Source organism: Melanostigma gelatinosum (assembly GCF_949748355.1).
Source record: "Melanostigma gelatinosum genome assembly, chromosome: 1".
In the NCBI taxonomy this organism is placed as follows: Eukaryota; Metazoa; Chordata; class Actinopteri; order Perciformes; family Zoarcidae; genus Melanostigma; species Melanostigma gelatinosum.
Genome location: NC_136634.1, coordinates 13,742,618 through 13,765,073, shown reverse-complemented (window position 1 = coordinate 13,765,073; position 22,456 = coordinate 13,742,618). Strand labels below are relative to the sequence as shown.

General features: G+C 43.6%; 5 protein-coding genes across 5 annotated transcripts; 4 read left to right on the top strand and 1 right to left on the bottom strand.

Moving 5' to 3' along the window:
• The first annotated feature begins 844 nt into the window (after positions 1–844).
• Positions 845–2,182, top strand: LOC306785644 (uncharacterized protein). The gene is made up of 3 exons (XM_079280102.1): positions 845–1,004; positions 1,113–1,215; positions 1,499–2,182. The coding sequence occupies exons 1-3, from the start codon at positions 901–903 to the stop codon at positions 1,835–1,837; spliced, it is 546 nt and encodes a 181-aa protein (XP_079136228.1). The 5' UTR covers positions 845–900; the 3' UTR covers positions 1,838–2,182.
• A 1,170-nt stretch (positions 2,183–3,352) lies between these two features.
• On the top strand, positions 3,353–5,902 carry LOC306777009 (uncharacterized protein). Its single transcript, XM_079267933.1, has 2 exons — positions 3,353–3,493; positions 4,370–5,902. The coding sequence occupies exon 2, from the start codon at positions 4,377–4,379 to the stop codon at positions 5,229–5,231; it is 855 nt and encodes a 284-aa protein (XP_079124059.1). The 5' UTR covers positions 3,353–3,493; positions 4,370–4,376; the 3' UTR covers positions 5,232–5,902.
• A 1,174-nt stretch (positions 5,903–7,076) lies between these two features.
• terb1 (telomere repeat binding bouquet formation protein 1) lies at positions 7,077–14,171 on the bottom strand (the record flags this gene model as incomplete). Its single annotated transcript, XM_079277938.1, has 20 exons — positions 7,077–7,499; positions 8,058–8,134; positions 9,037–9,078; positions 9,176–9,241; positions 9,377–9,457; positions 9,882–10,115; positions 10,223–10,300; positions 10,434–10,504; positions 10,591–10,943; positions 10,996–11,177; positions 11,431–11,556; positions 11,646–11,777; positions 11,889–12,041; positions 12,150–12,278; positions 12,452–12,570; positions 12,668–12,728; positions 12,901–13,032; positions 13,564–13,695; positions 13,886–13,996; positions 14,135–14,171. The coding sequence occupies 20 exons, from the start codon at positions 14,169–14,171 to the stop codon at positions 7,320–7,322; spliced, it is 2,496 nt and encodes an 831-aa protein (XP_079134064.1). The 3' UTR covers positions 7,077–7,319.
• Positions 14,172–14,828: 657 nt separating this feature from the next.
• pdp2 (putative pyruvate dehydrogenase phosphatase isoenzyme 2) lies at positions 14,829–18,186 on the top strand. Its single transcript, XM_079278566.1, has 9 exons — positions 14,829–14,893; positions 15,301–15,440; positions 15,527–15,703; positions 15,892–16,011; positions 16,094–16,380; positions 16,501–16,606; positions 16,689–16,925; positions 17,026–17,325; positions 17,425–18,186. The coding sequence occupies exons 2-9, from the start codon at positions 15,357–15,359 to the stop codon at positions 17,689–17,691; spliced, it is 1,578 nt and encodes a 525-aa protein (XP_079134692.1). The 5' UTR covers positions 14,829–14,893; positions 15,301–15,356; the 3' UTR covers positions 17,692–18,186.
• Positions 18,187–19,970: 1,784 nt separating this feature from the next.
• On the top strand, positions 19,971–21,298 carry tmem253 (transmembrane protein 253; the record flags this gene model as incomplete). Its single annotated transcript, XM_079277926.1, has 6 exons — positions 19,971–20,132; positions 20,247–20,351; positions 20,448–20,504; positions 20,592–20,702; positions 20,906–21,052; positions 21,257–21,298. The coding sequence occupies 6 exons, from the start codon at positions 19,971–19,973 to the stop codon at positions 21,296–21,298; spliced, it is 624 nt and encodes a 207-aa protein (XP_079134052.1).
• Between the last annotated feature and the right edge of the window lie 1,158 nt (positions 21,299–22,456).

Here is a 22,456-nt window from a genome sequence, read left to right as displayed (position 1 = left end):
TTACAGAGTTAGAACAGATCAGCAAATAGCTCCCGCACGAAGAATGATTTGTATTGCTGTATAACGTTTGAGCCCCAGGCTCTTCTTCAGATTTAATTTGAATTTACAACAAAGTCTGCATCTGTGAACACACATGTGCACTTGTAAACGTGCACACACATGCACTAATATGATCCTGGTTGACATCATGAGATGATGTCATGTCTCTCCCGACAGATAACATCATTCCCTTCGGGACCAGTGGAATATCTTCATTCAATTTAAAGATTCTGCTTTTCCTAAATCGTGCTCTCTTCTGCCATATGGCCAATCACAACAAGCATTTCTAGGACAGATGGCCAATGGTAATGACCTTTACTCAAAGCAGGGTTAAGCCAAGAACACAACTCGAAGATTAGTCTGGTTCTCACCAATTAGGACCCTCAGAGCAGGAACAACGTGAAGAAGAGGCAGTGGAAAGTGAGAGGAGATATGGATTGAGTTAAAATTACTCATTTAACTTTTCTGATTCAGTTGTTTATGACCAATCCAACTTGTGTTTTCGACACAATAGCTTCTCATCAAACAAAAACATGCAGACCATGCTCTATGCAAAATGTACTCATGGTGTAATTATGGACCAGAGTGTTCTGCAATTCTAAACATTATAAGAAATTATCGTTTTATTGTTTTATTGAATCGTTTTATTGACAACAAAGGACGGTGTTTTCTTTTAGTGGTGCATTGAGCTGTTTGTCCGCTAAGTGGCGCTGAAGACTCAGTCAGTCATTGTGATCACGTGACTTTAGACCCGGTGGAAATCCCCTCGTTTCTGTTTCCAATTATACCGGTGATACCTCAGGAACCTTCGTTCAGATGTAACGTTAAGCAAACAATACACTTGTGTAACACAGCGTCAACATGTCAGAGAGGCACCGGGCGCTGCCGTCATGGATGGAGAAGAAGGAAGAGCAAGTGAAAGAGAAGGAGCCGCTGAGGAGCAGGAGTAAACGGAGAACTGCACGGTAGTTGACGAAAACAAAACAAACGAGGCAAAGCCTCGGTTTTATACTTGACAGTTAAAGGTTTATTACGTCACTTTGACCAACACATATGCACGGTTGTGTTTTCAGTGGTGCTTTCTACTGTATGAACGAGAAAGAGCTGGTAGAGGCAGCGGTTTCACATCTCACCCGCGGTGCCTGCGAGGACGTGGCTCTCCCCACTGACCTGAAGGTGGCGCTGCTTCTCTCTTTTCAAATCATTTAAAATGTCAAAATGAAAACACGCACATTATTACAGGATGTTGAGATTATGTAAATAAAACTAACAAGTGTAAATGCATTATAAATATGAAAATCTAAAATGTTGGGATCCTAGTACAGGCATGCATGTAGAACCTCTCAGATAAACAAGCAAACACTTAAATCGTAACCATTTTTCATAGTGTATGTAAAATGCAAGATATTCCCTGAAGCACTGTGTAAAATGTGTCCCCCCCCCCCCCACACACACACAGGTTGAAGACAAGGCAGCAGCCACCACTGTGAAGGTGAGGGAGAACTCTGCCTCTTCAAAGAAGATAGCAAAGCTGGTGACTTTGGAGGAGGAGTCCTCAGACTGCGGTGACGAAGCCCTGGAGTCGACGTATGTTTCAGAAACAGACGCGGACGTCACAGAGGCGGAAACAGTGCCGTACACTAACAGCCCGCAGCGTCGGGCACCCGAGGGTCAGAGGTCAGGACCAGGACAGCACCGCGGTGGTCTTGGGAAGATTGAGGAAAAAGAGGAGCACTCACAGATGCCAGCAGAGGAGGATGATGCCTTACGGCTTGTGAGAGAAATCTTCTTCACGTGATGATGAACTTCAGCATACAGCATCTAAAAGCCTGTTTCGATGAAAACTGTGGAACACTTTAAATACTTTGTTCTGGACCCCCAGATGAGCTTCTCTGATAATTCAGTGTATACTTTCAAGAGATGCTCACAGTGACTTTATCTTCTGAGGGAACTTAGTGATCTCAGTGTTTGTCCACAGATTTTAGAAACAGTGTACACAATAGTTTTCATGTGCCATCAATACCCTTAACTCAGAAATGTGACGGAGTATGAAACACACAGACACTTAGTTGAAGTGTTTTAATGTCTTTTACTGTGCTGTCTTGTCTTGTGTTTGATGAGCCTAAGACTAATTTCCACCCTGGTCGACAATAAAGATGTATTGTACTGTCTGGTATATTATTGTACTGTCTGGTATTGTATTGTACTGTACCAGCCGTGCACGTCAGAGAAAACAAACCATATTACCCCAAACCAGTTTGTCTCGAATTAAAATAGTACACACAAAAGCAAAGCAGTACGCTCCGTTAAAGGAAGGGGAACAGGTTCATCACAAAATGTGTCATAAGACTCAGCAGCATATGCCTTAAGGCATTCAGTGAAAACCTAACATGAAACTAAATAGTTCAATTCTCATTGTAAAAAACAACAACAGCACTGTTTTGATTATACCTTAGTCAAGCACTTTGGCTTCATGATTGAAGTTTAACGAGGCGGACTTCTTCTCCTCTCTCCCCTCTTTCACACAGGTCAGCACAGTTATAATAACCAGCTCTACTTGCACATGCACACATAAATAGAACCAGATGGTCATGTGTTCCCAGTTCACATACGACTGATAAGAGGAGCAAAACACCTCTAACGCCAGTCAGGATGTCTTGATGCAGGCCATGCTAAACCACAGGGCTGCTCTGTCAAAGGCCACAAGCACAACAGCAATCTACAAACCCAGAGTATAACCACTGTGGCGAGGATGTTCATTTCTTTTATCTCAGATTCATTTCCACTGACAGGTCTCCCGTACCCGTGTTGCAGGATAGTTCACCATGTGGACGTGTTGGACAAAAGGGAAAGGGACTGACCAGGGCTTCAGAGGATGAACACACCAGCAGAGAGCACCGGAGAGGTCAACATCTAACATCAGAAAAAGAAAGATGAATCGTCAACTTCTCAGCACAACACACTTGTGAGCTACAGAAATAAAGGATTTAATATTCAACCTGCTGATCAGCTTCCTCATCTATAATCGCAATACATGTACATAAAATGGACTGTGGCCAACACTGAAAGCTTAAAAAGCTCTTGTGACCCTAAACATGATCTAGTGGTGAGCCTTTTGAAACACAGAGGCGATCAGGTTGAAACATGACACAGGTGTGGCCGGTTAACCGAGAATAAACACGGCTTCATGGGTATTAAGGTGGATTGAGTAAGGACACATTCGCAGTTTAATCTAGTGGTGTTTAGGCTACTTACTGGCTGGGGAAGTGTGCAGCAGCCGTGGGTTTGGTGTACGGAACGCGCATATAAATCGTGGACGCGCATGGTGCGCGGCAGCGTTTGGAGGAGTCTGCTCTGCTGGTGCGCGCGACGACAGGCAGCTTGACGTGCGATCTTCTCCAAGTTGGGAGTGCGACTAAATCTACTTTTACTGCAACAGAAAACGGTTCATAAGGTTGGTTCCCGGTTCTCAGTCGGTGTTGTTGCCGGAGCTGTTTGTACTTCTGTTCGTTTGGACGGATCTTATTAAGTTTGTTCAGCACGAGGGAGGCGGGGTCGTCTGCAAGGGTTTCTTTGTTCCTTTTTGCTTTGACCAACAATTAATGGCAATTGGCGCACTGATGTTGTTTGTGTGGATAATAATTCTGAGCTGGATATCTGTCATGTCATGAGGCCTATATTAAGAGTTTGAACTGCGGTAATGCGGATCCATTGTGCTGGTAGGAAGCACAACTGGATCAAGGTGTGGTTTTTTTTTTTTTTAGAGAATAATTAGAAAATGCAAAAACAAATGGAAATCATGACCTATAATGTTCCTGACACGGGGGCTGTTACGTGATCGTAGTTGACAAACGTTTTCAGTGCGCGTTTAAACGTGCAGATTTTATTTAAATATAAGAGTTTAAGGGGTCGCGTGCAGTGCAACGCAGGCAAGAAAGATGCAATCAAATGCATGTTTAAAGTGCTCCTGTGGCGCACCAGAAACATTCCCTGTAGACACGCTCAAATCCAGACACATATGGTACACGTTGTAGCCCCGGAAAGGTACACGAGAACACAATGTACCGTATAACACGCGCACACTGGGATATGTTTCACTCAGTTCAGTGGATCCTGACCAGTATAGACGAGTTCCTCTCTTTGGTTTTAGTAGTTTTGTTCCCTTGATCAATTGCTTGTTTATGAAATGGGAAGAAAATCTCCACCTTTTTATACTAGAATGTCAGCAAAAGTTATGTTCATATTGATCGAAATAAAAGTTAGACTTTTAGTTTTTGGAACCACTTACAGAATATAACATGGCATTACTCTTTTCATTGTCTCTGTACAGGTTCATTATGGGAACCCGGTTGAGCAGAGGGCGAGAAGTCCCGGCCAGCAGTGCTGAAACTGCTGCAGCAGAGCCAGCAGCTGCACCACCAGCAGAGGACTCTGGGATCACGCAGGCCGCTGAAACGGAGAAGCTGGATGTGGGGATTCAGGAGCAAGTGACACAATTGGCGTGTTCCGGCATTGAACAATTGGTGTTGAAGAGTAAAGAGGAGCAGGTTCCTGATGCTGACCCAGAGCCTGTGGCAAAGGAAGCTCCAGTCCAAGCCGAGCCTCTGGTCTCCGCCTGCCAATCATCAGCTCCAGAATCAGAACCTGTTGCTGAGCCTAAACCTGTTGCTGAAGCTCAGCTTGCTCCAGAACCAGCTCAAGAGCCGGTTCCTGAACCCAAGCTTGTTCCCGAGCCCGTTCCTGAACCCGAGCCCGTTCCTGAACCAGTTCCTGAACCCGAGCCAGTTCCCAAACCAGAGGCAGAAGTTGAGGCAGTCCCCGAACCCATTTCAGAGTCGGTACCAGCACCAGCTGAGGCTATGGAGCAGAAGACGGACCTGCTCAGCCAAGAGTCTCTCCCCGAGGTAATAATTTGTTCAGTCCCTGACGAAAGCCCCCAACCCAGTGACGTTCCTCCAGTCACCGCCCCGGTCGACGCAGAAGACATCCCGGCGACCGAGGAATGCCAAGTCAGCGCTGAGATTTCTGTGATTCCCACAGTCGAGGCCGAAAAGAGCGAGGCGACGTCCGAGTCTGTGGAAAACCCGCCGGCGGTGGAGGCTGCAGGGGATTTGGAGCAGCTCGTGAGTGATTTCAGCCAGGAAAATATTAGTGGACTGCTGCAGGACATGGCGCTGAAAGATAATGAATGACCTTATCGCTGACCTCATTCCCGCAGATGACTGAGCTGATGTGAAACGACGGCAGATGATTCATTTAAGAAGTGAGTGGATAGTTGTTCTGTGAAAACCTCTTAACCCCTTACATGAATTCTGAAAGATGCAATGTTGTTTTTTTTTTTTTTCCTCACTTAAGTGGCCTAATAAAGGCAAACATTTAATTTCTGTCTAAATGAACAAAATGTGCCAAAAGGTGTATTGGTGGGGCTTTAACGACACACGGGGTGATGAGTGTACTTAAGTGTATTACTGGACAACGGCGCGCTTCCTCTATGCAACTTCACCAAGCAAGAATTTACATGAATTCCTTTAAGAGAACAAGAAGCCATTGCTATACAATAATGCCTTACAGGAAAAAACGAGTACAAAGGGAAACTCTCTGAGGTGGAGACCGGGTGTGTGTGAGTGTGCAGCACTCCATAGGTGACTGCAGAACGATGGGCAAGGGACAGTAGCAATGCAACCAAGATGGAGACAGTACTATCAGGATACAAGTGTCTAGTAAACATTTATGCCTTAACATAATCATCTTTGGACTTTGTAAAATTCTGTAAAATTCTGTATTTTTCTTGTATTCAACAGGATTTTTTTTTTTAACCTAAGTAGTGACTTCCTTTGTGAAAATAAAAATATTATTCTACGTACGTTATGGCCATCGTCACTGATTTCTTTATTTTAAACTAGAAGGTATTTATAGGTTACGGGAAGGGACTTCGGATGTGTTGTTACTTAACACACACATGAGCTGCGAGGCCACAGCAGCGTGAGTAACTGGGCTCGTCGTGGCTTTGTTGGCCTGAAGAGTGGCTGGATCTGCTGGATCCGCACACATTGGAACAATCTGAGCTTTCTCCGTCACAGAGGGTGTTTTGCAACGCACCAGTACATGTACGGGACATGGCGCACATATAATCAAATTCCAGCTCGCACGGATCAGAACATGTAGAGACGGAGCCTCCTCACAGTCTGGTGGGGGTGAGAGGGGAGGGAGGATTTGGGGGGGGGCACATTCTTTCCAGAGGAAGGTTTTCGGGTGGCCAGGGTCAAAAGTCTTCACTGTTTCAGTCCATGAGAAATCTGCTCCTCACATGCCTGCCCCCCCCCCCCCCCCCCCCCCCCCCACTGCATGCCGTTTGAACATCTTGACCGAGCGCTCAGTGGATCGGTACAAGAGGCCACTTAATCCTGCCGAAAAATTTATTTTTGCCAATTTGACCGACTGAAGGAAGAACTACTGCGGTCTGCTGTTTCATAATCCATAATCTGCTTTTGTCCAACCACACCTAACTAAGCAGCCTCCGCCTCGGGGCATGGCAAGCCGGTAAGTCCCATGGTTTTATTATTTATTATTGCTTCCTCTTTGCATTCCTCTTTTGTCTGTCTTATGTATGACCAAAATAGTGCTGTTCTGCTCAAATTGACAAGATTGCTTGGGTCAAATCATATCAAAAAACTTCTTTCAATTAAGATCAAATATCCAAACTGAATGTTTTGGTGCAGTGTTTATGGCTGGGTCTTTTCATGCCACGACTCATCGGCACGTTGTGCTGTTGCAATCAAATCTGGTAGATGTACATGTGGCAACACACAGTGGTGCTGACTCATCAACAGGTGATAGTGCAACACAACAAGGATGTTAAAATTTTTCATCATGTTCACTCCAAATATAGCACAATCCGTCCGAACAAGATCAAATGCGTATTTGACAGAGAAATGTAAGAATCTCAAACACTTGTTTTAATGTTTTAACATATAACAAAACAATTAACATGTTTCAAAGAACTGAAAAAGCTGCATCAACTATTTTAAAAACGGTGCAAAGTAGGGCCGCCATATACAAAGTACTAAAAATCTTAATAAATAATGAGAGTACACTGTTTATATATTAGGTAAACACTTCTTTGGATTATTTCCAATAAATACAGTGTGAAGAGAGTCACAGCTATTATTAACAGGAGGCATAACTTCATCGGCTGGCCCAGGATCTCAGAGGACTTCACCTTTCTGCAGCGAACTTAAATGCAATTTGACATCTCTGATGGAAAATACCAAATGTCTCACTTAGGGCAGATTTTCTCCTGTTGCCATTAGCCGCCTGTATTTCTTGGCCAGGTCAACATTGGTGCGTCCAGGTTGGAAGGGGTACGACCACAGGATGGAGTTCCAGGAGAGACCCAAAGTCTTCACACCGCGCAGTAGGTAATGCACCTCCTCGCTGCTGAAGTTGGTCCTCCTCCTTCTCTGGTGGTTAGGACAGCAGAGGAGGCACAACTTTGATTAAACATTGGACAATGTGTCAGATGCACAGGAGACTGTGGCGTAATGTTAGTTTATTCCTGATTAAAAGCATCTGCTAAATGCCTGAGTGACTGGTGACTAATGTTAGAACATACTGGTGGTTTATCAACACATTGTTTAAATGACTCGCAGACATTCCGCAATATCCTACAGCTTAAAATGAATTTCCCCACCCTCCATTAGTCTCAACCGATTTCAGCACCCTGTGAAAATCACCTTGTTGAGACTTGAAGTAAGATGTCGTGTCATCATGAATTATAATAATCGCATGCTTATGTAGTTGCAAGAAGCGTTTTTGAAAGTCCTCCCGCTGATGTGTTCAGGGACGCTCCGACGTCTGTGTTGTAAGACCCTGCTGCTCATTATCAACTCAACAATCCCAGCACTACATGTTTACCGTACGCTTCAATGAACTACAGCAGACAACCACAGCATTGAACAGCAGTTGGACAAACCTGGCGGGCCATAGAGATATCAATACATATTCTTTCAGACTCTCACAGTGGAACAGTGCTCCGTGCTCGTCCTCGGCTCATCATCAGCGGTGTGACGTCCACTTTGAATCCCTCCTCTTCTCTCTGTGTGTGTGCAACATAAAACAGTCTGTGCGTGAGTACGTGTGGAAAACACTGCGAGGATGTCAAATATAAAGAGAAGACAACGCTTTCTCTCTCTTGCACTACTCCTCATACGTGACATTTTACGTCGCCAGTTATGACTATTACAGCTGCACTGACGTAAAAAAAAACAATGCAGGAGGAGAAGAATGGCTGATGAAGTAAGCAAGAGAAGAGAATAAATCAAGACAGTAAAGAGTTTAACAGGAAAGAAGACAGAGATGTAAAAAACAGCTGAAGGGTTTGGAGACAGAATGAAAAGGTGAGCTGTGCAATGGAAGAAAAACCTGTTCTAGGTGTGCACTCACACAGAGTCAGCCTTTGAAAATGCATTTGTCTGAGCGGTATAAATGCTTTCTCTCTGGCAGCAGTCATGTAGAAAGTCTGACTTAAAGCAAGAGAATCGGCAAAATTGGAAAGCAGGAGGAGAAAAAAGGGGATTGACGGCAAATAAAGCCACAAAATTAATAAATATATATACTTTTTTTTTACAGTGTAATGAATGTAATGAAAGTACAGAGCATGCAAAATCATAATGTGGGACAGACTAAAACTTCTTTCAACACCACTGGCTTCATACAAAAGCATCAGAAAACAGCCTCTCTCTCTCTGTCTCTCTCTCACGCACACAGTGCAGCAGCGCCATACAGTTGTGCTGCTCTGAACCAGCTCTGGCCTGCACTGTGAGAACACTGGCTGCAGTTCAACATTCCTTCTGCTCTTCGGTTCGTCTGTTGCCAAGAACACACTACGGAGAGACAGCTCCCACCAAAGGCTCTCAATCATAACACACACACACACACCTACTCACACACACACAGTAATCCACTGTTAAACACCCGTATCTGAGAGCACACATCTACCTGCAGGAAGATCACACCTTCTCAGGGGAATCAAGCCTGGACCTGAGAGGAGGCACAATGAGAGCAATGCTGTTAAACATGACAAATACAAAGGACAAGAATACATTATATGTCGTCTATGATTATGTCACATACATACCGGTCGTGTTATGCGGGGTCAATGTCCCCTCTCTAGCTCCTCTACGCAGTGGAGTCAAAGTGATGCCTATGATGGAAGAAGAAGAAGAATTACACGGCTAAAGATTATTGTACATGTATGTTAGTTCAGTGGCCAACAACAAAATGTTGTTTATTGATTTACAGTTGATTTGTTGTAGGGAGACACGCTCATAGTTCTTACCACTGTGCTTCTTCCTGTGATGTTCCGGCAGGGAGCTCTGGCCTTTCCCTGCTTCTTTACATCTGGGAGTCAGGCAGACCTCTTTTACAGCGGAGTAGAAATCATGTTATAGCAGCAGTTAAAGACAACAATATGCGTTTCATACCGAGAATATTAAAGTCAAAGTTATGAAGGAATGGACAAGGTTAAATGGAACAGCAGCAACATGCATGAGGCATGTTTACTATCTTGACTGAGCTGTGCTCTTTGATGACGGAGATGTTTACTTCTCGACATATTTTACAAATGCCGCTGTCAATGAAAGCATGTGTTGAGCACAACACCCATAATCCAGTGCACCTATTATGCAGCGTATATTCAAGACAAAGTCTGAAATGTTGGAGTATGTTCTTGCCAAATGCCGTGCCATTCAGCCCATGTTGCAGCCGCAGGTTAGCCAATGATAGCCTGACCCGGTTATGGTGATTAGTGATCAGTGAGACACCGGCCATGAAGATGTCCTTACCCCTCCAGTTTCCCCAGCTTCCCCGTGGCTCTGCAGCTGAAGCCCTCTCATGGTCTGGGTTTGCCCGCTCGGCATCCTCGTGGTTCTCTCTCCTGAGCAGAAAGTCGCAGTGACGAGTCCTGAACCGCTCTGTGGCCTCCTGGAGCACCGTGTGCATGTCACAGCTGTGGTGGCAGGAGCTTTGCAGCGACGCAAAAGTGCGACTGGTCACCTCCTCAAAGGGCAACACACAACCTAGAGGAGAGAAGGAATTCAGTGGAAAGTCCGGGGCTGGCTTTGCAATAATCAAACTGAACAATCCCTTAAAAGTTTAAAAGAACAAATACAGTGAGTTCTCCCACCTGCACACCGGATAGGAGACAGTGAGTGTTCCTCCAATCGGCTTTTCCCCACCGTGCTCCTCTCACAGTCCTGCAACTCTAAAATAATAAAAAAATAAATAATAAAAGCACACTACTTGAATGGAAAAAAACATGAGAAAACGTGCACATCTACTCAAAACAAAAACAAAAGCAAAGAAGTGTGTTAGAGGTATGAAGCTGTGACTCTCACCTTCTTCATCAGAACACTTGATCTCTTTTGCTGCACTGGGCCTCACTGGTGCTGGGGGCTTAAACAACCGTCTAAACAAAAATACAGAAGAGAAAAAAACAATGAAAGCTCTCATTTCATTATTAAGACTTAATCAACAGTGAGGAAGTCTACTGACTCGTCTGCTGCACGCGGCCCTCTGCCTCCCTCTAGTGACTGCGGATGGGAGGACATCAGGGCTCCAGAACCGTTGCACACTGAACACCACACAGACCCTCCACTGCTTCCAGCCTTCTCTCTCTGCGTACTTAAATGGGAGCTCACTTGCTTCAGTTCACTGTCATCCTTACTCTTGACCACATTCCTTACAGTTTGAAGCTGAATGTTGTGTTCACCCCCTGCTTCTACATTCTTGCTGTATGCGGCGGGGACGGTTTTAATGCTCTCCTTCTGCTGCAGAGGCAGAGGTGGTTGGCCGAGACCTTCATTTGAAGTGAATGTCTCTGTGTCTTCCTGCTCATCCTCAGCCTCCTAAAGATGGACATAAGCACACATCACGATTCACCGCTCTTCATGCTGGTTACACAATGGCCACGTGTGTGTGTGTGAGTGTATATCTGACCTTTGCCTGTCTCTTCTCCAGCAGGTCAATCCTGCGCAGCAACTCTCTGGCTGAGCCCCTGAAGCCGTCCATGTTGGTAATGGAGTCCACATTTTCCCCCTCCCCCTGTCTCACTGTCAGACCAGGCACTTCCAGGGACATGGCTTCACAAACAACGACAAGCAGGACATTATAACTCCATATTCTATCCTCGTGTTCTTCAATCGCGTCTTCTATTTCTTAATTTTTTATATTCACACTTTGGATCAGGAGTTTCCGCTTTAAATGATTCGGTTTCCAAATTCAAACATGCCCAATATAGAAGTAAATGTAAAATGGAAGTGGATACTTTTGGTGACATTGACGCTCCTGAGTTACTCACTGAGTGACAGTACTGAACCCACGTTGGTGACTTACTGGCCTGTTTGCAGGTCTGCAGTATGAATGTAGCAGCCTTGCGAACCTCCTCACTTGTATCTTCTGTGAGTAGGGTGATGATGAGGGGCAGGCCTCCACACTGCACCAACTGGGACTGGTGCTCCTCTACAGGCAGGAAGGGGGGAAAAAAAACACATTTGAGAAAAAGACATGGAAAGCATAAATACTCAAGTTGTACTAATGTGCAGTCTTACCAGAGGCCTCAGTGCAGTGGCCCAGAGTGAGTAAAACAGAGAGCCTGTCCTCAGGGTCCAAGTGTGGGCTGGCCAGCAGGGAGAAGAGGTGGGAAACCACACCATACTGAGAAAGACCCGAAGCCAGAGAAGCTACAAAGAATACATTGTGAATGGAGAATGAGACACTTTGGTTGCTGAAGTGAAGTGTCCAGATGTGCGCATGTGTGTGTGTGTGTGTGTGTGTGAGAGAGTGATACGCACAGTTTTCTGTGATGCAAGCTGACAGGGTCTTGGATACAGTGACAGACAGCTGGCACGACATCAAGCTTGTATCTGCTGCTGAAGCGAGACGAACCAGTGCAAGAGCGAGAGTATCCAGACACCCGGAGGCAGAGAAGCTCTCCTGAACACAGGCTGCAAAAAACAAAGAAGTGATTCACATTTAGGCATTTGAATTTTAATGTAACTTAACATCAAAAAAATCACAGGTTAAGCACGAGCCATTCTGTCCCTTCCACTTACAGTTGTTGGAAACCGTCATTGCTATGAAGGAACACATGGGTTGAAAAATGTCAGTGCGTGTCAAATCGATCTTCTGAAGCCAGACTTTTATCACGGCAAAGGCTGCCACACAAATACGCTGACCCTCCTCTGGAAGACAAGAAGACACAGTTGAGCAAAAACATTTCTTTCTCTGACTCCAGATATGAACTTAATGTGGTATCCCATGGTTTGACTTAAAAATAGTCGCCTGGATGGCAAGAGCATCAATATTTTACATATAAATGAGTTAGCACAAGGCACGAATAAACAGATGACGTTACCATCTTGAGGGTTGTTGATACATCCACAGAGAGCACTGGACACAGATGCCCAAAGCTGGTAGGTTTGAGTAGCATTAGCTGCTCTCAGGGTAGCCTCTGTAGACAGAGGGGAAGTGGTCCTGCAGAAATGTATACGATTAAACGTATATATGTAGGTGGTTATATGAGTGGGTTTTGAAAACACAATTTTCAGTATGACTGAGAATGGCAAAGTACCTGAAGAGGTCCAGTAGGATATCCAGGCAGCCAGTAGTTCGGCCTAAAGTCTGTCCTGATTCTGCAGTAACACATGAGACACATGAGACCTACAGAACTACATTTAGTTCCAAACATATGAAATAGCTTTCATGAGCTTGAATGAAACAAAATCAAAGAAAAAGTCACGTCAGAAAACATTGCAACTAAACGGAACAACCAATCCTGAAGCTTTAACTCCTCCTTGGTCTTACTATTGTTGGCGACCAACACAGACAGCAAGTACACAGACACTCTCTTCCGTGACAGCGGGATGTCTTCTTTCAGCAGCAAACCAGCAAGGTCTGCAAATGTCTCCTTCCTGCAGAGATAATTCTTGCAATACACTACCAGAAGGAAAAAAAAGGAATTTCCTGTAACTGACTTGCATTTGAAGATACCACATTATACCAACACAGTGATATTGTATTCATAGGACAGTACACAGGCTTGTTGTATAAAACACACATATGCTGTATCTCAATCCAGGACCACGGCCTCTGACAATGTCATGACGAGGTAACAAAGCTATCTTATCTGTTTCCTTTGCAGCTTTTAGTTTCCCATAATCCATAGAAAGTGTTTGCCAGTACCTATTATTTAGCACCCATGTTTACCACCAATATTTACCACTTAGTCAGTTGTTTAAGAGCAACTTCCTGCCTGTAAACTGGGGGATTTTCAACTTTACAAGATGACTAAGACGACCTAAATGCATCCCGTGCCGTGTGTGCTGTCTCGTTTGGGAAGGACACGCACATTCATCCTAAGCTTCAACTGCTGCAAAAGACACAGCTTTTTGGACTGCATCCTTCAGCAGACGAGTCCCTGAATGGGGATTCAGCATCACACACACACACACACACACACACACCTACCATTGGCCTCTGCTAACGTGCCTAGCGTAAAGAGTGCAGTCTCCTTGACATCTGAGTGAACGATGCTGGATTTGGAGAGGTTATACACAAATGACACACCTCCCATTTCCCTCAGCAGGTCCACATTGTCCTCTGAAATAATGAAAATGAAACAGAAGATGGAAAGATGTCAAGGTGTTATGCTGTACATTTAGAAATAAATGATTAGCATGTGTTTGTCTAACAACACATATGCATGTTGAATAGAGCTGTATGAGATGGTGTGTGTAGATGGTTAGAAGAGAGGTCATTGAATGTTTGGTAATGTTTGGTTCACTGTTACCTCTCCTTTCACAGATTGAGTGAATGGTGAGAAGAGCTTGTTTCTGCAAATCGGGACATTTCATCTGAAACTTCAGACACTCGAGCAGCAAAGTGAGATCTGTCTTTATGGCTGAACACAGAAAGATGAAACCAACAAGGCCATGTTAACCGGACATGAGTTACATTTGTAAATATATCATGTTACATTAGCAACGCACATCTACCAATACATAAGCTAAACTACATTTTCACAGTTGGCGTCACTTACTATTACGGCTTTTGCTGCAAACCCCTGTGTTATCCATTTCTCTCTTTAACGTTAAATGTCTAAATGTGCTATTGTCACCAAAATGCTAACGTTACTTACAGAACTCGCTAGCTAACTTTAGCTGACGTTGCTAACACAATTCAAACATTCAAGCTAACGTTAAATTCGGGTCGTTTTTTAAAAGTTCATTTTTTTCATCAAGCTGTTATGTCAAAACTTAAAGTTAGAGTTAGCTAATTGCCAACTGTTAGGGTAAATTAAGGTAACAACATATTAACGTGAGCCATATTGACAGACAGAACTAACGTTAATTCATTACTACGAAGTTGGACAGGTGGGCGTGGCTTCGAACTGATACACTTGAAATAGTGTTTGTACGATTTATGTACGACTGTAAATCTGTGGTCTGATTACACACTGTGATTTAGCAGTGTGTCATGTTGCCACACCTTTTTGACTGTTACCAGATAGATGCAAAACAAACACCTGTCACTGAGCAAGGTTCCCTAAGTATCCCCAAACCATAAAATATAAAATAACTATCGCTTCAAAGCTTTTGAATTATTGTCTCAATTTTAAAATGGTAACATGTGACTTGTATCAGCCATCAGCTCAAGATGTCTCAAACAAAGATCGTCTATTTCAAAGCGACCAGCAAGGACTACAACAGTGCGTCTGACGTCAGACGTTGTGGCACTTCCCCGTCATATATAGAGTTCTGACGATCGACATCGATTCATGTGTACTTTTACTAACTTTGTACGTATTTAATCAATCAATCAAGTGTTTATTTAGTATACTTAACGTATGTACCAAATCAATGTGTCTGTTTAGATCACGCGTTGGTGTAACGTTCGTCGCTTCATATGGTCAACGTTAATCATGAAGCTAGCCTGCAAGCAAGCTAACTTTACGTTTTAAGGCTGTCTGTTAAAGTTGTTGTATCAAACGTTAGCGAGCTTGCACATATATTAACGCCACGACAACGTCATACCGAGAGGTGACGTTATGCTGCTCGGTATTGGTCTAACGTCATAGCACAGTGTGTTCATTTTAGCGTAACCTGCAAAACATCTAACGTTAGCTTGCTATATGTTTACGGTAGCTCATTGATTGTCAAGCGCCTTCAACATAAACGTATACATTTTGTTCTTCCCTCTACATAGATTTTTTGGGGAATACGTTGAACAACGCGTTGCCCAACAGCGTTGCCTCTTCAGAGATGTCTGGACGTGTGTGCGCCAGTATCCTACAAAGAGCTTCAAGCTACACATTGACACTTTCCAAACCCACTGCCCCACTCCAGGTGTGTACCCTGCGATTGACTGTTACTTTCAGTTTCATTTACGCTTCTAATCTAACATTGTCATCACTCTCTTTTTGCCCTTATAGCACTCCCACCAATGTAACTCCTCGTCCTGGGGTCCCTGCAGGTCAGACGCGCTGTGCCTCACTGGAGACGAGTCGGGGAAGTGGCCTCATAGTAGGCGGTACCTCTCGACTCGTCAGAACCTAGACTTCCAGCTCAGCCGGGTTCAAATCAACAGTATTCTGCGATGTAATGAGCAGGTAACTGATGTGATAGTGTCTCTGAAACTGCCAAAAAAAAGATGTGAAAACACAATCATGTTTCTGAGGTCATCATAGGTTGAAAAGTTGTTTTTTTTCATTCTAATATGATACATGAGTTTTACATATACAGTATATATACATTTGCGGTTGAGTACCTCTGTACGTCTCTGTGTACTCTGTTTCAGAGTGTGAGTGTGCCAGAGTTTGATGGCAGGGGACTCAGTGCTGTCAGAAGGTTTGAGAGCAACCAGCTGGCTGCTAACACACCCAATGAAGACCGTCGCAGTGCAGCCACCTGCTTACAGGTACGTATTCTCTCTCTGTGTCTGTAATCCTATCCATCTCCCTTCTTGTTACATTCAAGCTCATTTTCTATATCTTCTCCAGTCAAAGGGCATGCTCTTTGGAGTGTTTGACGGCCATGGGGGCTGGGCGTGTGCCCAGGCTGTCAGTGAGCGTCTGCTGTCCTACACCGCAGTCGCAATGATGTCGAAGCAGAGCCTGGAGGAGCTTGAGAAATGCATGGAGCATGGCAGAGCTGTTCCTCCCATCTTGCAGTGGTACAAACAACATGCCGACTTCAACTATCGGGAATCTGCTTCCCTCTACATTGACCACCTCAGAGTCTTCTGGCAAGAGTTACTGGACAGTGAGGAACAGGGTGACGGCATGAGGTAGGCACAAAGACTTTTCCTATAGGGAATTGTTGTCCTATTCTGTAGATGGATGTGCCTAGACACGTGCTCCTTTATCAGAACTTTTTTCCTTCTGATTTCCCTCGCGTCCTTTTCTAGTCCTCTGGATGCTCTGCACTATTCTTTTAAACGACTCGACGCCGACATCTCCTTGGAGGCTCAGGTCCCTTTTTACAATGACCTGATCAAAAGCACAGCCATCCAGGTACCAACACAAACCTTTCTTTGCTGCTTCAGCCTATTCAAGGATGCACAATGTTGATACCCGCTCACCATCATCTGTCCAGGTTGCATTTGCCGGATGCACTGCCTGCGTGGCCCATGTTTGCGCAGACTGGATCCACGTGGCGAACGCCGGAGACTGCAGAGCAGTTGTGGGGGTGCTGGAGGAGGATGGATCTTGGAGTGCTTTGCCCCTTTCCCAGGACCACAACACACAGAACCAGGCTGAGGTGGAGCGGATCAAGACCCAGCACCCGCCCTCAGAGAGAGACACAGTGGTCACAGATGACAGACTGCTTGGGGTGAGAGTTCTTCATGGCATAACACTAAACAGGCACTGTACAATGAGTTAACTGCTGATTTAAGTAAGTCACTGGTCTTAAGCTTTTATGGTGCCGTCAGATTTTGATGCCACTGCGTGCGTTTGGTGACGTAAGATTCAAGTGGAGCCTTGAGTTGCAGCGGAGCATTTTAGCCAGCCTGGAGTCTAGAGTGGACCTGGACTCTCTCAACCTGTACCAGTACAGTCCACCTAACTACCTAACTCCACCCTATCTGGACGTGGAACCCGAGATAACCCACCACAAGCTGAGACCGCAGGACCGCTTCCTGATCCTCGGCACCGACGGGCTGTGGGATGAACTAGGGAACGAGGAGGCTGTGCGACTCGTTGGAGAGCACCTGAGTGGGATTCACCTTCAGGTTCGTCCAACATGTATTGTTGTATCCCTGATTCACAGCTCACAACTTTCACCGTGGGTTCTTTATCCTGTGAACTTTTGTTTTTCTTTCTTTTACCAGGCTCCTGTTTCTCCATCTGAGAGGCAAATGAAATTGGGTCAAATGCATGAATTATTGCTAAAGCGCAAGGCCCTTGCCGCCCCGGCTTTAGACACCAACTCTGCTACACACCTCATCAGACACGCTCTGGGCACTGCAGAGTATGGAGAACTGAGCCAGGAGAGGCTGGCCACGATGCTCGCCTTGCCGGAGGACCTAGCTAGAATGTACAGGGATGATATCACAGCTACTGTGGTGTATCTGAACTCTGACCTGGCCAGACTGTAACACGGCTAGCAGAAGGTTTGTTACAATGCTTGACAAAGATTAAAAAAATTCACAGTCAAGATTTTCTGGATATTTTTTGGGCAGAAATATGATCGTTACAATCTGATTCTATAGACTTAACATAGGTTACATATTCTGAATTGTAGCATTTATCAAGTTAAAATACAGATTTTGTGGCAAAAAAAAGTAGATCCTTCAGTGTATTCATGACATTTTATACACATCACCTGAGTTCTATGTTAAAAGTGAAAATGTTTGCATTAATTACAATGCCACAGAGTAAAGCACTCACTCACTTTGTTCCCTTTCTGCAAATTTGTTTCTATTTTCTTGCCGTTTGCTTGAGTTTAGACAATCCATCTGTGAAGGTTTTTTCTTCTTTTCACTTGGCTTTTTATGTGTAAGCTTTGATTTTTTTCTGCTATTTATTTTTTGTAATTGTTCTTTTTTTTTTTATTAAATAAAAAAAACATAATTTGATTAATATAATAATAAATAGTGCTTGCTAAAATAAATGTACTGTCTTCCATCTGGTTGCTTGGTTGATTTAAGTTGACGCTAAGGTGAGTGTTAAAAGATGGCTCACTATAACTCGGACATTTTCCTTCTGCAGTCAGAACACTGTCTATTGCTTCGCTCACGTGTAGATCATTTTATATTCATAATATCGATTGTTTGTCATTCGGTATATATTTTTTGTCTTCAAAGCAAAATTCACATTAATATTGAATAATAATTCTGTTTTTGTGAAGTGCAGTATTAACAAAGTTCATAATACTTTTTAATACTCAAATATAAAACATTTAAGCCTTCTTACAACCAAACAGTATTGCACTCCCATTATAGTTTATCATCAAATTATTATCGTATAAGTATTATTTTCTTAAGGTGAATTATGGGCTGGCATATTTGAATTGGACATTTGAATGATGTTTGTTCCTCAGTGTTTAGCCTTTCTGGCTGCAGCAGGAATTCAGCCATGCTGCCTGAACAACCGAATCAACTGTACGAATACTGAAACTCCAAAAGGAAAACATTTCGAGGTCATTTGTAATCTTGAACTTGCAGCTCCCCACCGCTGAGTTTTCAGTTTGAAACGGATGAAGAGGGAGTGGGTTATTCCAGTAATTAACTTTCCAGAAAATGTCAGGGGTCCATATCCTAAATTCGCGGTGAAGGTAAATCACGTTTTGATTGCAGTTTCACTAAATGTGTTTTCTGTGAGTAAAGCCGTCTTGACTGTAAAACCTGTTGTTTAGATCAAGTCAAAATGCCAAAGTCTGATTGCACAAACCAAAGCAAACATGTTTTACTCCCATATGATAATGAGCAACAGCTTCAGTCACTAAGGACCTTGGCTATCTAAGTTATGACTTATTCAAAGCTGCTTTACATTAAAGCAAAAGTGGACAATATTTGAAGCAGTGGAGTTGAGTACTGTGTGTGTATAGCAGGCAGCTTACTGCATTGGCAGGCCTGTGGGGGAGCTCATAGTTACAGGGCACTTACATCAGACTCCATGTCAGCTTGAGTGAAGAATGTTCTCTAAAGTAACCTAATGATGCAGTGATACCTATATTTTTGCAAAATGTCCTGGATAGGCTGCTGATTTGACGCATGTCTCTCAAATAAAGTATAATGGAGGACCTTCCAAGCCCACGCTTTGTTTTTCTTTTACATAATTACCCTCATAATATCTTAACGTGCCCTTTTAACATTATTCTGTGGTCCCTTGCTCTTACTTGACATATTTTCTTTTTTTTATTAAAAAGAGTTTTGCTTCACACACCACATGTAAACTTTGTGTATTATATAAACGAGTACGTATTTTGTACGACATGAGAGTGGACACTGGAGTTATAATCTCAACCTGTCTCTGAAATCAAACCAGTGAAGTCACAGTAACCTTTGCCAACCAGCTGATAAGCTCTTTACCCATGACCAATGATCTCCCTGCATCACTTCCTCGTGAGTGGACTTCAGTCAAACATTATCATCCAACTCAAGTGAACTCTGACCCTCTGGATCTGCTGCACGACTGTGAGAAAACAATCCGTCTCTCAATGATTCTCATTTCTGGCTTGATGACATGTTCTGTTGATATGAGGGCGCGTGGATAAATGAGGGAAAGCGTGACAACATTTGGCGAAGGTAAGCTGCCACAATGACTGAAATCCCGTGTTGAATCTGAATCAAAGACGTGTGTGTGTGTGTGTGTGTGTGTCTTTGAACATCCATTTTGTTTTCCTGCACAAGTTAACTGTTTTCTTCCATAACAGATGGCACAGAACATGTTCCAGGAGGGGTTGTACCAGGTGTTTTTTAAGGAGACACCCTCAACCCGCCCACTGAACCAGGTTGTCAAGCGCGGGGAGCTAATCAGTGGCAGGATAAGTCGCTGGTTTGGGACTGTGGTTAATACCAGACTTTTAGTCTCTGGAGTGAGATGCTACTTTCTTGTTCTTGTGCAAACCATTGGTTAAAACACTTTTTTTTAAAACACTTTTTAAGCATTTGAAGTCTCAGCCTGCTTCACACCTTGTTCTTCCCCTCAGGTGGTGCAGATCCTCAGTGCATTAGCTTGCATACTGGCCACAGTCACCCATGCATGTGTGAGCTACAGCTGCTCCGTCTCTATGACAACACCAGTGTGGTCAAGCGTATGTGTGAGTCCACATCTACTTCAACTGATAAACACTTTAGACACAGAGAGAGAGATTAAAACACTACAATCACAACTGTTTGTGTTGTTCCAGTATTTGGCTGCTGGGTGTCTGGCTATAGAGGTTCAGAGGAAAGCTAATAAATTAAAGGTAAATACTTTGTGTTGTTATTTTTTATGTAGTTTTGTTGCTTACATCATCAGCTGCATTGCTTGATTTTGCATAAATCATGAACAGATTATCGCTCTGATGGGTCTGAATCTCATCAGTCTACTGTTTGGCTTCTCTGCTCTCCTGGCCAACAGCCTCGGGTCCACGCAGCCTGTCACACTCAACACAAACCAACAGGTAATTCATTTAAAACATGGAGATTGCGTAAATACCATTCTGTTTTTTTTTATTATATCCCCCAATACCCCTAGAAAACAGATTTCTAACCATTATGAAAAGCTTGTTTCAACCTCTACCTTTATGTTCTGAATGAGTGGAAATGCTTCCTGAGCTGTGAGTGAACTGTCCTCCCCTCTCTCTCTACCCATCCTTCCCACTAGAGTGTTGGTTCATATGTTGCAAAGGGGAGCGCCATAGCATTTACAGTACAGTGTTTTCTGGCGTCGTTCTACATCCTTTTCCTGTCGTTGAGAGGCCTGCGCCGCTACAGTTCTCCCCAAATTCAGGCCTACTGCCGCCTCTCACAGGTAAATACAGTGAGACATACAGAGGTACTTTTTTTCAGGCATACAGTTTTAAGTCAGCTGATTTACTGTGGCCATGACAGATGATGACATGTGTTGTCGGAAGTTGTTGTGCAAGTAGATTTCCAGTGAAATAAATCAGAGATACCAACTTTAAAAATTGAAATATGTAATGATGTCTCACTGTTTTTGCTCTTTTCCGGGCAGGATCCAGATGAAACCAATGGGCCTCTACTGGAACAAGTGTAGCTCAATCAGTGAAACTCAAAGACCTGAAACAACACACTCCTGCTTGAGCAGCGTTTTTTAACCTCGGTTGCTGTTGTTGATCAGGCTCTAATGGTGAACACAACACACAGCGTTGATTTGTTAAACATTTTAATCAAGCAACATATACGCATGTTTTCAAAGCTCAGCAATCTGTTTATCTAACATTGTTCAAATTGATTGTAGTTTTGCCATCTTGCTGCTCTGTGGTCAACACTAGAGAGCAGCATTGCCACTGACTTGTCATGTGTCTCACTCTGTTTAGTGCAAGAAGAATAGATGAGGAAATTGTTTCACATCAGATGTCAAATATAGAAATAGAAAGACTTGCTAAAGACTTGCTGGTCAGGGCAAAGCCATGTATTGAAGAGAAGAGGAACTCACTCTGAGCTGCAATGAGTTAACTAACAATGTGGGAAGGCAATTCAGTTTTAATCGAATGACCATTGAATGTAAATAAATGGTTTGTTTTCGTAAGCTTGCACGGATCTCTTCACTTCTCCAACAGATCTTAATTTCCACGTTCACTTTTATCTTTAACCTTACCTCACCCGTAACCTAATTTAACCTTAACCGTAAAACCTTAAGTCCCAGCCCTAAAACTGTCTCTTAAAAGACTTAACAATATGTCATAATGTTACAAAAATGGCCTCACTTTTTATGTTCTAAAACTCCACAGTGGTCCTCACAGCGAGAGAGGAGTACATGGAGTTCCGAAAAGGATTTCATTAAGGACATAAAGCAAGCTCATACACCACTCCTATAGTAAGCTCACACACGCACACACAAGCACACTAACAGACGTGTAAGAGTGAAAAAAAGAAATCACGGAGGAGCTAGTTTCTCACGGCATGTCGGGCTAACAGCTTCCAGCTGTTGCCTGGTTGGAAGAGCTGCTATGGGAACACAAAGAGTACAAAGAGAAACATGGTATCCATTATCAAACGGACACAGAAGGAGAATAAAAGAAAGCAGGATGACGAGGTTGGGTGTCCTCAGACACCGACGAATGATTCCTCTGATATAGAAGCCACTTATCTATATGGTAAAGTGTCAAAACGACTGTTTCTGTGTGTTTGTAGCCTGTGAAGCTGGTGTTTTATGATATGGACATATTGAGCTGCTCAAACAATCTATTTG